Source organism: Typopeltis vanoorti, chromosome 3 (assembly GCF_054136105.1).
Source record: "Typopeltis vanoorti isolate ZY-2024b chromosome 3, IOZ_Tvanoo_1.0, whole genome shotgun sequence".
Classification (NCBI taxonomy): domain Eukaryota; kingdom Metazoa; phylum Arthropoda; class Arachnida; order Uropygi; family Thelyphonidae; genus Typopeltis; species Typopeltis vanoorti.
The window spans coordinates 20,696,572-20,710,645 of NC_143551.1; the positions used below are offsets into that span (position 1 = coordinate 20,696,572).

At 34.0% G+C, this 14,074-nt stretch overlaps 1 protein-coding gene across 3 annotated transcripts in view; it reads right to left on the reverse strand.

Moving 5' to 3' along the window:
• Positions 1–14,074, reverse strand: part of LOC150107977 (rab11 family-interacting protein 4-like) — a 186,317-nt gene that overhangs the window by 42,882 nt on the left and 129,361 nt on the right. For all 3 annotated transcript variants that reach the window (XM_090415498.1, XM_090415499.1, XM_090415497.1), the window contains exons 10-12: positions 12,971–13,052; positions 12,380–12,517; positions 621–779 (exon numbers count right to left, since the gene is read on the reverse strand). In XM_090415498.1, the coding sequence (XP_090271624.1) occupies positions 621–779; positions 12,380–12,517; positions 12,971–13,052 (379 nt within the window). The remainder of the gene's footprint in view (positions 1–620; positions 780–12,379; positions 12,518–12,970; positions 13,053–14,074) is intronic.

A 14,074-nucleotide genomic window follows, 5' to 3' on the forward strand; every position in this document is an offset into this window, starting at 1 on the left:
CCAGGCTTTGCCATGTAGTCTTGTTGTATACTCTTCTGGAGGTTTCAACTCTCTGAAGATCAGTCACTCTGCACACACCATCCATCCATCCATCCATCTCATTGACGGTCTACCCCTTCCTCATTTTCCAGGAACTTTACCTTCTATTATTGTTCTGAGAAGTCCTCCTTCCATCCTTTCAATGTGTCCAAAATATTTTTAATTACTTTTGTCAATATCCTTAAGGAGCCTTAAAATTCTACTGATCTTTTCTAAAACCTTTCAGTATATGATATCCTCAGCAGCCTTCTGTAACACCACATCTCAAAAGCAGCTATTCTTATAAAATACCATATAAAATATACATCATATAAAAAAATGCTGGAAGACTTTTCAATTTACTCTCGTATTTTGACACCAAAAATTATAAAATTATCTGTCGATCACTTATAAGGATACATTTCTTTCTACTTCTTTAAACCAAAAAAAAGTAGAAATTTATTTGTAAATTTCATCTTATATTTTTAAATTTAATCTTTAATATAATAATAATAATAATAATTATTATCTTTAATATAATTTAATACAGTCAACTTTTTTTTGTATTTGTAAGTAAACAACTAGACTTTAAATTAACTCACAGCATGCAGTGTTTCTAGCTGATTTTTTAATTCTTGGCAGCGAAGTTCAGTTAGCCTGGAACTGTTATGTAGCTCTGCACTTTGTTGCTGCTGCTGTTGTTGTATCTGATTATGTCTTTCCTGAAAATGGTGAATTTCCAGCTGTAGCTGCTCTATTGTCTGCATTATAAAATTCATTTAGATTATTATAGTTGTTTTTTATAAATCAAAATAATTTAAGTACTGATCTGCTAAAGTTTACACAGTTCAAAGAAATAAATTACAACAAAAAACTTAATCAAAATTATTATCATTATAATTATTTGAATTTAAGACAATATCACAGACTCAAAAATCAAAGTGGAACTTCACAGTTCACTTCCTACTCAAAATTATTGATCACATTCCCATGCCAGTATAAGAAGCTTATCATCATCATCATCAAATTCCTGACATATCATCAGGGAATGTACAGGATCTTATGATAGTAATACATAAAAAGTTACATCATTACCAATGATGTAACTTTTTATGTAACAATCATCAATTTTCCTCCAGATCAGCCTGTTATCTGTCAATGTTATAATATTATCAGATCTTATATTTCTGTTTTCTAAGGCACTTTTTACTGTATCAATCCACCTACATCTTGGTCTTCCTCTGGGTCTTTTTCCTGTCATCCTGGCAAAGAACACTTGTTTAGCTAATCTTTCCTCTCCCACTTTAAGGCTGTAGGATTATATTATATTATATTATTATTATATTATAAAGATTATAAGGCTGCGGGAATGGCTGACATATCACCACATATTCTTAAGGGATGTGCACCACAGCTGGCTATGCCCTTGACTTGGTTATTTAATGAAAGTCTTGCAGTGGGTAGGGTTCCTAAGGATTGGAAAGAAGGCAGAATATACCAGAATAATTATTAAATTCAACTGCAGTTGTGGTCAAGGTGTTGGAGAGATTGGTTAGAAATAGAATACAGGATTGGGTTGATGGACATAGCATTTTTTATGATGGTCAGCATGGATTTGTAAAGGGTAGGTTCTGTGTTTAGCGAGCCTCCATAGCTCCAGAGAGCACCCAATCTAGAATTGCCCCACTTTGACCTTCTTTGGTTGAAAATCTCACTTCCCCTCTCAGTCAAATTCATTTGTTTTCTCTTTCACTCCCCTAATGCCACCAAACACTCTGAGCATTTAATTTCCTCTCCTTAAAAGCTGATTTTCTCTAGTCCCACTTCCCTAACAGTGAAATCATTCTCCTAGGAGATTTTAATGTACACAACACTGGCTTTCCTTTTCCAGTTGTACAGATCTAGCAGGCAGAGATTCTGAAACATTTAGCATTATCAATGACCTTATAGAAATTGTTCACATGCCAACCAGAATACAAGATAACCCGAACCACTCCCCAAACATCCTAGACCTCTTCCTCACTAATGACATTTCCAAATACAGAGTGAATGTAGTTGCTCTAGGTAATTCCAACCACAATCTAGTGCTCATCTCCCCACCACCACCACCAACCCACCTATGCAACAATGCTTACACAGACACCTCCATAGAAGAGTAGTTTGGCATTATAACGGTGCCAAGTAGGACAGCCTCCATGACTTCTAGACCTTATTCCCATGGTTGGATTATTGTTTTTGTCCTTTCAACCCAATGTACACACTGAATGTATCACCAAAATAAATCTTATTGGCATGGAAACATACATTCCCCACACTACTCTGAACTGCTGTCCCCTAATTAAACACTGGTTCTCCAAAACATGTGCCAAGGCTGTAGAAATAAAAAATCAAGCATACCACAACTGGCTCACATCAAGAATTCCATCCTCCTTTAGTGCTTATACTCAAACCCAAAATAGCTGCAAGAAAACTATCAATGCTTCAAAACAGAGCAAATTCCCATAATCTGTTTTAGTTGGATTGCCAGCTTTCTGTCTAGATGTGTTTTCTTATCCTCTCACCATTCAACTAATGCTAGGGTTTAAGAAAGTTCTGTTCTCTCACCAACCCTCTTCCTTCTATATATCAATGACCTACTTCAGTTGACTTTCAACCCAATACACAGTTTTGCAGAGGACAGCATATTGCACTCCTCCCTTTCATTGATAAATCTTACTCTACACAATTCACCTCAACGTACAGAACATCAATCACTTCTGCCCTCAATTCTGATCTCCAAGACATCCTCCAATGGGATTTTCAGATAATCTCATTAATTTCAATGCTAGTAGAACTTAGTTCTGTTTTATTTCTCACAAAGAAGAATTATTTTTGACAACACTCAAATTTCCAGACAAGATAAGATTTCTCTTCTTGGAATCACTCTGAGATCAAGCCTCTCCTGGCATAAACACATCACAACCACTGAATCCTCAGCTTCTAAAAAAACTAGGATTTCTCTTTAGCTCAAGATGTTACTTCACTTCTGAACAGATGTTAACCTTATACAAATCACAAATCCACTTGCCATTGAATACAGCTCTCACATTTGAAGAAGGGCCCCTGGGAGCTTCCTAAAAATGTTTGACTCAATACAGAAGAGAGCAATTAGATTGATTAATAACCCATCTCATACAAACTCCCTCCTCCCACTTTCACATAGGCATTTGGTTTCTGCATTGTGAATTTTATAAATATTTCCATGGCAAATGTTCATTTGAAATAGCATCAATAATTCTCCCACTCAGTACTAAGTCCATTGCAGTTTCCACCCAACATTCCTTCACAGTATATCTTGAAACCCACAGAACAAGTTTCTTTTCTTCCTGATTCATTCCTGCTACTGCTGTACTGTGAATACAATATTCCCAAGGGATACAATATACAGTCTTTTAAATCAAATGTAAACAAGGTTCTCCTTTCCCAATCCACTACCCATACACAGTACTAATTTACTATAGGTTAATTTACTTATAGATTAATCAACCTCTCATGTATGGGCTCAATATTAAAAAAAAAAAACATCCTGTATTTGTTGCTTAGAAAGATCTTACTTATTTCTATCTGTCTTCTTTGTTTTGGTAACACGTATTATGTCGATCTGTTACTTAATCAAATCTTCCTGGTTCCATCTCTTTGATGCTGATTTTATTTGATGCTTCCTATGCTGATTGTGCCAATCTTGATCTTTACTGATGTTAAGATGCTTATAAATTTTAAAAATTATGCAATGTGCCGATGACAATTTTTCACAAGGTTACAAAATCAACATAAAATTTCTGCTAGTCACAGAAATTTTATGCAATAATAAAATGGAGGTATAGCTTTATTAATGACATGCTAAATTCAATCAATGCACGGTTTTGTAAATTTAATCTTTTAGAATCCAAATTTATTTGTACATATATAGCTGACATATTTATTATTTGTTTACAATTTGTTATTTGTATTTACAATACAAACACCTGGCAGGCCTCTTCAGAAATTATGAGACAACTAGCTTTGTATATCAAATGCATATATGGTCCATAGTAACTGCTGGATTAAGACAATTGAAATCAGTTGGAAAAGTTAACTTTACGCCTCCAGTATTTTGAAGCTGCAGAAAGAATTAAAATGAGATCACGCTCACTTTCATAAGTTGGAGAAACTTTTTTCTTTGCTTTTGGTTCCAATGACATTGTTCCCCCCCCCCCCCACCCCTTGCACAAAATGTTTCCATAGAAGAATTAAAAAGCTATAGAAACAAATTTTCTCTCTTTACCATTGATCTGTTTGTAACACAGACATTTTCTGTATAAATTTTACTATGAAAATTTCATTAATGGCATGACTGAGACACTTAGAAATACACTTTTATGATCTAGTGTTTTGTTTAGAAGTTTGCCAGTACTCAGGCTTTTGGATGTGCACTTCTTACTGCTAAAACTACTTTGTTTCAAAGACAGGAGGCTTTATATGCTATCAAAAACCCAGTTAAATAGTCTTTGTTTTGCATATAGAAGATAACCTTCTTAACATAATGGATAAAGATAATTTTCTTATTGCTGTCTTTTAAAAGAGAGCTGAGAGTGTAGTATGCTTGTGGATCATAAAATACAGAACACAGGTATAGAAATTTTTACATTTTAAATTTAATCCATGAGTGTGAGGAAGCTACAGAACACTTTACGATCAGTAATTTTACTTGTTTCATTTGCTCCAAAATCTTGGCTACAGTCTTGATTGTTAAATGCATATAATATGGCACATATTCTTACATACATGCATACATTTACATAAATGAATGTTATATTTGCAAATGTTAGTTTAATTTTATTTACCTGCTGTGACTCAATTTCTTAATCTACAGTTATGTTAATGAATTCTACGAAAAAAGTAATTCTAAAAAAATAACGAACTCTAAAAAACTTAAACCTAATTAGGCAGAAATCTAATTTCTGCCTTTATCAGAACATTAGAGACATTAATTTGCCAGGTGAGGAAGTTTGCATGAGTTGAGTTTATTTGAACTATGAAAACTCTTAACAACTGTTAGGGCCATTCAAGTTTGACAGATCAGAAATGAGGTTCCAGACTAATTCATCTTTTCTAACTGTATGTTGTAAGGCAGCTACAACATAGACTAATATATTAACTAAAATAAATTTAATTAATATTCCAATATTTTGGCAAAGTCAAACTACCATAATCGGAGAAAAAATATAATAAGATATGCATGCACAGGGCACTACACTAAGTAATGAATAGCTGAAACATGTCAACTGAGAGTAGGCCTAAAGTCCTAAATACTGCTCCCTAGTGGGCTAAATTGGATGTCTTTGGGTGGGCTAAATTGGGTGGACTGATAAGAGCTTTAAGCAGATTTAAGGAAATGTCTTTTGCTGCAATGGAGTAAAGCATCTTTCTTCCAGAATATTCTATGGCAAATGGCCAAAGGCATGGTCAGCAAGTCCTGAGTAGTTGTAGTGGTGGACTGTTTGTCATTTCAGCTAACTGCTAAAAGTCAGCAATTAGAATTGAAGGAGGTACAGGAAGATGGTTTGATGTTAAATCAGGTGTATGACATGGGTGCCCATTATCTCCACTGTCATTCATTATCTATATAGATCACATTATGAAGGAAAGTAGTATTAAATCTGATATCAAAATATTCAGATAGAGCACTTATGTTCAGCAATTCTGATGTTGACTGTTCTGCTTGTTTGACCATAGTAAGATAGTTTACAACTACCTAATAAACACCTGGCAGGCCTAGGGACTGTGGCTGGTCTTTGGTTGAGTAGATAAGGAATGCTAATTTTTTATATGGTTGAAAGGTTATATTTTTTAAATTTTTGTTAGTTTTTCAGATGTGCCTTGGATATATGGAATAGTAAAAGTTTTGGTGTAGTCTCTGTTCTAGAGATGGGGTATATGAGTTTGGAATTTTAATATTTTTTTTGGATATGGCAGAAATTGTGCCATTGGCTAAGAAGGTTTTTGTGAAGGTGGTCAAGTTCAGTGGAGTGGGTATAGTTATACGAACTAATTAATTTAGCACTGTTATATAAACTTTTAATACTCCCATACTGTTGGGGGGGAGGGGAATGACTTTGTCATTTCAGCTAACTGCTAAAAGTCAGCAATTAGAAGGATGTATCTCCACTGTCATTCATTATCTATATAGATCACATTATGAAGGAAAGTGGTACTAAATCTGATATCAAAATTGGTGATGCTAATTTTAGCTCTTTACTTTATGCAGATGTTACACTTCTGAATAAATCCAGTAAAAGTCTGCAAGTTTCCCTAACTATGTTGAATAACTGTTGTAATAAATTTGATATGAAAATCAGCAAATAAAAAGACAAAGATAATGAAAATGGGAGGATATTTGGAGGAAAAATTGTTGACCATAAGTTAGTAATGGTGTAACTTTATCCCTAGTACTAATCATAATAATATCCTGTACACTCCCTTAAGGTACATATTATAATAAATTTAGTTTAATCCTTTATCCAAGTGTAAGTATCAGTTTGTACCTGAAGTATCTTCAGGTGCAAACTTAACAGTTTTTATTATTCACATCATGTATACATATTATACTATTCAACAGTTTATAATTATGACAATATTTCACAATACAATTCAATGCACAGTACAATGTTACAAAATAAAATTCAAGTATTATTATCATATTCTGTTGGTACTAACACTTATTTTGGTTATTATTTTATTATGGTTAATAAAAAGTTCTCATGTACGAAAGTAGAATATAATATATTTCGAATGGTTTTATAGTTATGATAAGTAACTGGTTTAGAGTAATAATGTAAGTTAGTTAATACAAATACATGTAACCAAGGGCCGTAGCCATACTGGTTACGAAAAGTAATTAGCTCAAAACAGACACTGAGAGTCAGGGGACCGCATCTAAGAGGGCTCCCTTACCAGTTATAATAATGTACATGTTGATATTTTAATACCTAATTGAATGAACCAATTTGTAAATCAATACCTTAATTGGTTATGATATATGAATTATAATGATCTCTTATACTATATGTTTAAAATAATTGTCAACATTCTTTAATCCCATAAGGTAGTTTCTCAATCTTTTTCTGAATACATATTCTGAGGTTATAGATTTAATTTCATTCAGAAGTTTATTATAGCTACTCGTTGCAATGTACTCAAAAGATTTATGAAAAATTTCTTTGTTAGCCTTAGGTACTTCCAGCGTGTTTCGACAGCTGCACAATCCATAGTCTACATTATACCAAGAAACTTTCAGTGTTTCTCTTTACATATAACAGACAACCATAGAGATATAGTTTCTGAAATGGTAGAATATTATGAACGATATACAGATCATTGGTAGAGTGTGTGAAGTCGGTAGTAGTTATGGCTCTAATTATTCTGTTTTGTATTCTTATTAATGGAAGCAGATTGTTATAATAGTCTCCCCGCCCCAACAAGTAATGCAATATTGCAGTGAAGAATTTATCCAGGAATAGTATAAACATCTTAAGAATGCTGCATTTACAAATTTTTTAACATAATATATTCTGTTAATTATGAACCTAAACTTATTTGTTAAGAAAGTGGTGTGGGAGTTTCACTTCAAATTGCTATCGATATGGAGACCCAAATACCTGACGGTTTTTGTTTTTTTGATTAAGCTACATTTACAATTTAGAATATCACTACATTTCCTTTCATGCCATTTTATAGTTATACTGTGATCTGATTTGTCTGTTAATGTAAAGTACATATATCTCGTTTTGTCGGTATTAATGTTAAATCCGTTGTTACTGACCTGAAGTATCTTCAGGTGCAAACTTTTTTTGCTTACACTTGGATAAAGGATTATAAATTTATTATAGTCTAACCAAGTGGGAAAAAACTTCCAACAGGGTACATATTAGGAATTTGATGATGATGATGAGAATTGACTATACAAAGATTAAGAATGAAAAGTGAAGTGTTTTAACTGTTGGAGTTGGAATACTTCAATTATAATAAAAAGAAGTCAAATAAAACATAAGATGATAGAAAACTAAATATATATATATATATGTATATAAAATACGGGGTGCTTAAGAGTCAAAGCTATATAACTGAGAGGAGATCTCCACATAACCTTTAAAGGAATGCAGAGAACCGACCAGGGCTTCTGACCTAATGTCCAATCCTCACCTTCTCGTGGTGTACCCTGTTGGGTACCTACCTAGATACTGAATGAACGAGGAAGGGCTGGCAATTTGGGATTTAGCTGACCAAATTGTATTCTTATTGACTTAAACCAAAATACAAAATGATGGTACAACATGACAAAATTTCATGCCGACTGGGGTGTTGCCTGGTTAAACAAGGCCTTCCGTTGTTTTCGCCAGGGAACCAGGGCGAACAGCGAAAAGTCAGCTACTGGAAGAAATCTGAAAACACAACCCAACTCAACATCACCAGAGTTAAAGATTGGTACTATCAACATAAGAAGCCAGAATGGCAAAGAAATGGAGCTAGCTGAGGAATTAGATAAGTACCAGATCGACATAATAGGGATGACTGACACAAAAAAGACAAAAACTGGTGAGATCTTTCTGAGCAATAAATACAAAATGTCATATTCAGGCAATGACAATCAAGGAAAAGAAGGAGTAGCCATAGTATTCAACACAAAATATGAGGCTAATCTTCTTGAATGGCTGGCAGTGTCAATTAGAATGATGTGGGCAAATATGAGAATGGGGAACTGGACAATGAGACTTATTTGTGCCTATAGTCCCACAGAAGGTTCTACTAAGGTAGAAGTGGAGGAATTTTTTGATGCTTTAGAAAAAGCAACTGACACAATGAAAAAGGAAAAGTTGGTCCTTGTTGGGGATCTAAATAACAGAGTAGGAAATGATTGTCAGACATACAAAAATATTTTGGGAAAATTTGGAAAAAAGAGCAAAGCTAATAATACCTGTTGGTATTATTAGCTTTGAAAGAAATCCAACAGGCAAATACCTGTTGGATTTCTGCTCAGGACATGGACTGGTTATTACTAACACCATGTTCCAACATAAAAATGTGCACAAATTCACATGGAGAGAAGAGGCAAGGAATAAGAAAATCTCATTGACTGTGTTATTGTTGATAGCAATGTTTTCTTCCTGGTGCAGGACACCAGGGTGTACAGAGGATTTGAAATTGTTAGTGATCACTATTCAGTCTTGAGCAGGATAAAATTGAATTTCATACTGAAAAGAATAACACGTAAGAAAGTTTTAAAGAGAATAAAAGTTGAGCAGTTCTCAGATGTGAACTGTAGACTAAAATACACAAAGATTATTGAAGAAAAAATGGAAGAGTTTGAGAACAGCAATCAAACCTTGAAGAAAACACTGATTGATTCAACTGGAGAGACATGTGGTGAGGTTGTCTGAAAGGATAGAAAAATCAGAACTCCATGGTGGACACAGGAAGTTAAAGAGGCAGTGAAGGAAAAAAAGAAAGCATATCAAAAGTTCCTGGCAAGTAAGTCAGCTTGTGTTCTTAGAGAATACAGAGACAAATGTAAGAAAGCGAAACACTGTGTAAAACTCGCTAAATAAAAGTCATGGGAGGACTTTGGTAAGAACATAGAAAATATCAAGAAGTTGGTAAGATGTTCTGGAGATGTTGAAGAAGCTTAGAAATGGAAGAAAGGTGCTGTAAAAGGAGTTAGAGATGATAAAAGTGACATGAAAACGGGAGAAAAAGATATCCTTGAAGTATATGGAGTAATTACTTCGAAAAATTGCTAAATGAAACAAAAAGTGATAGCACAATGTAAAAAACACTCAACAGGCATACATATCCACACTTGAAGTAGAAAAAGCCATCAAAGGCTTGAAATGTGGAAAGGCAGCAGGAGTAGATGATATTCATCCAGAAATGCTGAAGTATGCTGGTATAAAAGTCTTGAAGTAGCTGCACTGCATAGTTCCGAAAGCCTGGACAGAGGGACGAATTCCTGATGACTGGAGCAGAGCTCTCATTGTACCCATATATAAAACGGGAAATAAAACTGATGTGAGAATTACAGAGGTATTTCCCTACTGAGTGTTCCTGGCAAAATTTATGCAAGTATACTTGAGAAACGGTTGAGAAGAATTGTGGAAGAAAAGCTTGATGAACAAGCTGGATTCAAGCCAAACAGAAGCTGTCAGGATCAGATCTTCACTTTATGACAAATAATTGAGAAAGCATGGGAATATAACAAAGATCTATATTTAAGTTTTGTCAATCTGGAAAAGGCATATGACAAGGTGCTAAGAGAGAAGCTATTCAATACGCTACAGTTATATGGTGTCAATGTGGCATTATATCAAGCAATACTTAGTCTTTATTTGAGTTGTAAGTCAGCAGTTAGAATTGAAGGAAGTACAAGAAGATGGTTTGATGAAAGTTTATTTTTCACTTGGTTAGAGTATAATAAATTTAGTTTAATCCTTTATCCAAGTGTGAGCAAACAAAGTTTGGGCCTGAAAGTATCTCCAGGACTGGGGTAAGGTGGTACAACACTACGGAAACTCCTTGCAAAGGTGGAGCAAGCTACCAACTCTCCTATCTAGTATCTCCCATAATGCAAAACACATTTCCTTGGAGATATGTCTAATGTTATGCATTAAGGGAAGGACCACCACCCAGACTAGTTTCGACCTTTATTGAGGTCTCTTCAGTGGGAGCCAGGCCCAAGTGGAGATACCAGGCAGAAGCATTAGCAGGTCATCTCAACCTATAGGAGTTGCTAAATGGTGTGCCACCCTTTTTTAATAAATTACTCTGGATTTAGAGAAAGATGTTGAAAGTTTATTTTTCACTTGGTTAGAGTATAATAAATTTAGTTTAATCCTTTATCTAAGTGTGAGCAAACAAAGTTTGCACCTGAAAGTATCTTCAGGACTGGGGTAAGGTGGTATAACACTGAGATCAGTACAGCATAATCACTAATCAGAGGCAGGATGGTCATTATTCTTTCATTCCTTTGTATTTTATATAGCATCATCAGTTAAGATTTCAGAAGTTTTCACATACAGAAATGGGTTGACAGAGAATGTACACTTTGCAATGAAAAGTGTGGATTAACTAGGGTAAGGTCACATTTGAGGAACTTGCTCAATTTTATAACATTCAGATTAAGTTAGACAAGGCGATTGGATACAGCATGATACTTATGGACTTTGCTAAGACTTGTCACAGGATACAGCAGGAAGGTTGTTGTATAAGTTGGAAGATATAGTATTGGATTATACACTATTTGTCTGGATAAGAGAATGACTGAGTGACATATTTCAAAAAGTGTTGTATGGTGGATGCAAGTATGCAAGATTTAGGGTGACCATTATTATTCAGTTTTTACATTAATGTTATTGGGAAGCATTTGAGAGGAAGCATACATCTATTTGTTGATAATGAAAAGATAGTCAGAGTAATCAGGAATGGGACTGACATGCAGCACTTGCTCACAGAATGATCTAAATAGGCTGATTTGTGGGCATGAAAAATTGGTTATCAGTTCAAGGTTAGTAAATGTAAAGTTATGCATTTTGGTGTAATGAGATCTCCAGTGATGTATTATTCTGGTAGGATTATGCTAGAAGAAACTGATCAGGCTATGGATCTTTAAGTTTTATTAGACAGGAAGTTGAAGTTCAGGGGCCACGTGACAAAGACTGCAAATACAACAGAGGATAATTACAATGCTGAACGAAATGGTGACATGTAAGGATAAGGAAGAAGTAATTTTGCCCTTTTACAAGGCCACAATACAACCTGGCCTGAACTACTGAGTGCAGATGTGGTCCTCGGGATTCTATGATGCAGATACAGTGAAGAGTGAGCAAAGAAGAGTGTTATAAAATGATTTTGGGATATGGGCTGCAAACACTGACATATTTGAGGGATGATAGGAATAGAGCTCACAAACTTCTGTAAGGAACATAATGGTACCAGCAGGTGGAATTGTTCATCTTATGGAACATGGGGAGGGAACAAGAGGATATCCATGGAAACTGGGAATTAATGCAGTCAATAAATGGGTGAGAGATTTTTCTCTCATAGAACTTGATTGGCTTGCCTTTAGAGGTGATAACTGCAGGTAGAGAATGAATTCAAGAAAAGGTAAGATAGCTGGTGTGGGTGATATGTGGCCTACCTCGATGAGTTGCTGGTGATAATAATAACAACAACAACATTCAGTCACAATTTCCGTTCCCCACAAGTTGTGCCTTAACAAACAAAGAGTGGGGTTAAAAAAACACTACAAACTTCAGCCCTATCACTGAAAACTTAGTGAAAAATTTATTACCTTGGCACTTGCAGCTCTTTCTATATTGTATTCCTCTCTCTCTCTTTTGGCAATTTCTTGAATATTCCGATGTTCTTCTTGTAAGCTTGTCAATTCACTTGTACAATCTGCTAACTGATTCTGGAGAAGGACTTTTTCCTAAAAAAAAAAAATTGAAAGAACTATCTTGAAACAGTATTTGATGCTTAAAAATAGATTATTACAAATGAGATTATTATATTTTTTTAAAAAATATTTGAAATAATTTTCACATTATGGTGAATTCATGAAATACTTTTTAAATGTACTTTTAAATGTACAGATTTTTGCAGATGAGACATCAATAAAAGTCAAAACTAGTCTGGGAAGTGTACTTTGCATTATGAGATACTTCAAACTGTAGCAAAGTACTCTCATCACACAAGAACCTACTAGTCACAAGATAATCCACGTGCAAACTTTGTTTACTTACACCAGGAAAAAATATGGATGAATGAAAATATTTTCATATATAATATATTTAGTGTAGAAATATAATCATCTTTCATTAAAGCTGAGGTACCTGTATGGTAACAGTTAATCACATGTATTGATTAGTGATATTTTACTTGCCTGTTTTAATTTCTCAATCTGTGTCTGGTATTTCAATGCTTCCTCTCTTAATATGATCTGTTCTTGTTGCAAACGAAACAGTCTGAAAATTTCAAATGACTACAATGAATTCAGTATAAATGGCAACAAATTTAAAATTAAATGAATTTAAATATTATAATGTATATTTCATGCACTACATTGCACTGTCCTATTAAATATATTGTAGTATACAGTAGTAACAGAATACAGAGAACTTTACTTCATTGATATATATTTATAGCAATACCATGCTGCTCTGAATGCAATTTTATTACTGAGAATATACAATGCTGCATTACAAGTTTCCGTTCCAAGGTCCATTACAGCCAAGTAACGTTGACAAAATTAATTTATGCTAAGATAGGGCATGATTACACAATCTATTTGTCTATGGCATAATTCTCTGGCTTGCCACCTAAATGAAACTGATAAATTTATAAGATAATTATGTCAAGTTGAAATCTTTGTTTCAAAGTCTAGAACAAGATTTGAACCTCTGCACAATCAAACACCTCATCCTTCTGTGTTATAGAAGTGCTGTTCCAAAAACTGAAAGTTCCTCTCCCCATTTCAGTGAAAATACAAATAATTTCATAATTATGTTTGAAAATATCTTCTTGTGAAAGGAAGAGAGCATAGAGAAGGAAAATCTATAAACAGTGAAAATTTACTCAATTTTTGACTATCCACTACATAACACATCAACATATATTAGTATTGGTTTCCCGTGGACAAAAGTTTCTTAACACATTCATATTGAGCAGTGTTTTACTCTTGCAGGAACTCTCACTGTTTTCCATGTATGCAACATGTTAGTTGCAATTTTTTCGATAATATTTTATTTATAAAATTTAGTGCCTGTGAATAGTCTTAATGATACAGAAAATCTGAAATGCAATTCAACCTGATTTCAAGTTATGAAATCAGGTTTTATATATATATATATATACACACATACATATACATCCTTATTAGTTTTTGCAAATTTACTTCATAATTCATTACTTTCTGCACCCAATGATTGGAGGTCGGATGATAATAATAATAATAATGATTGTACTATAAACAGGTATTACTATGTAT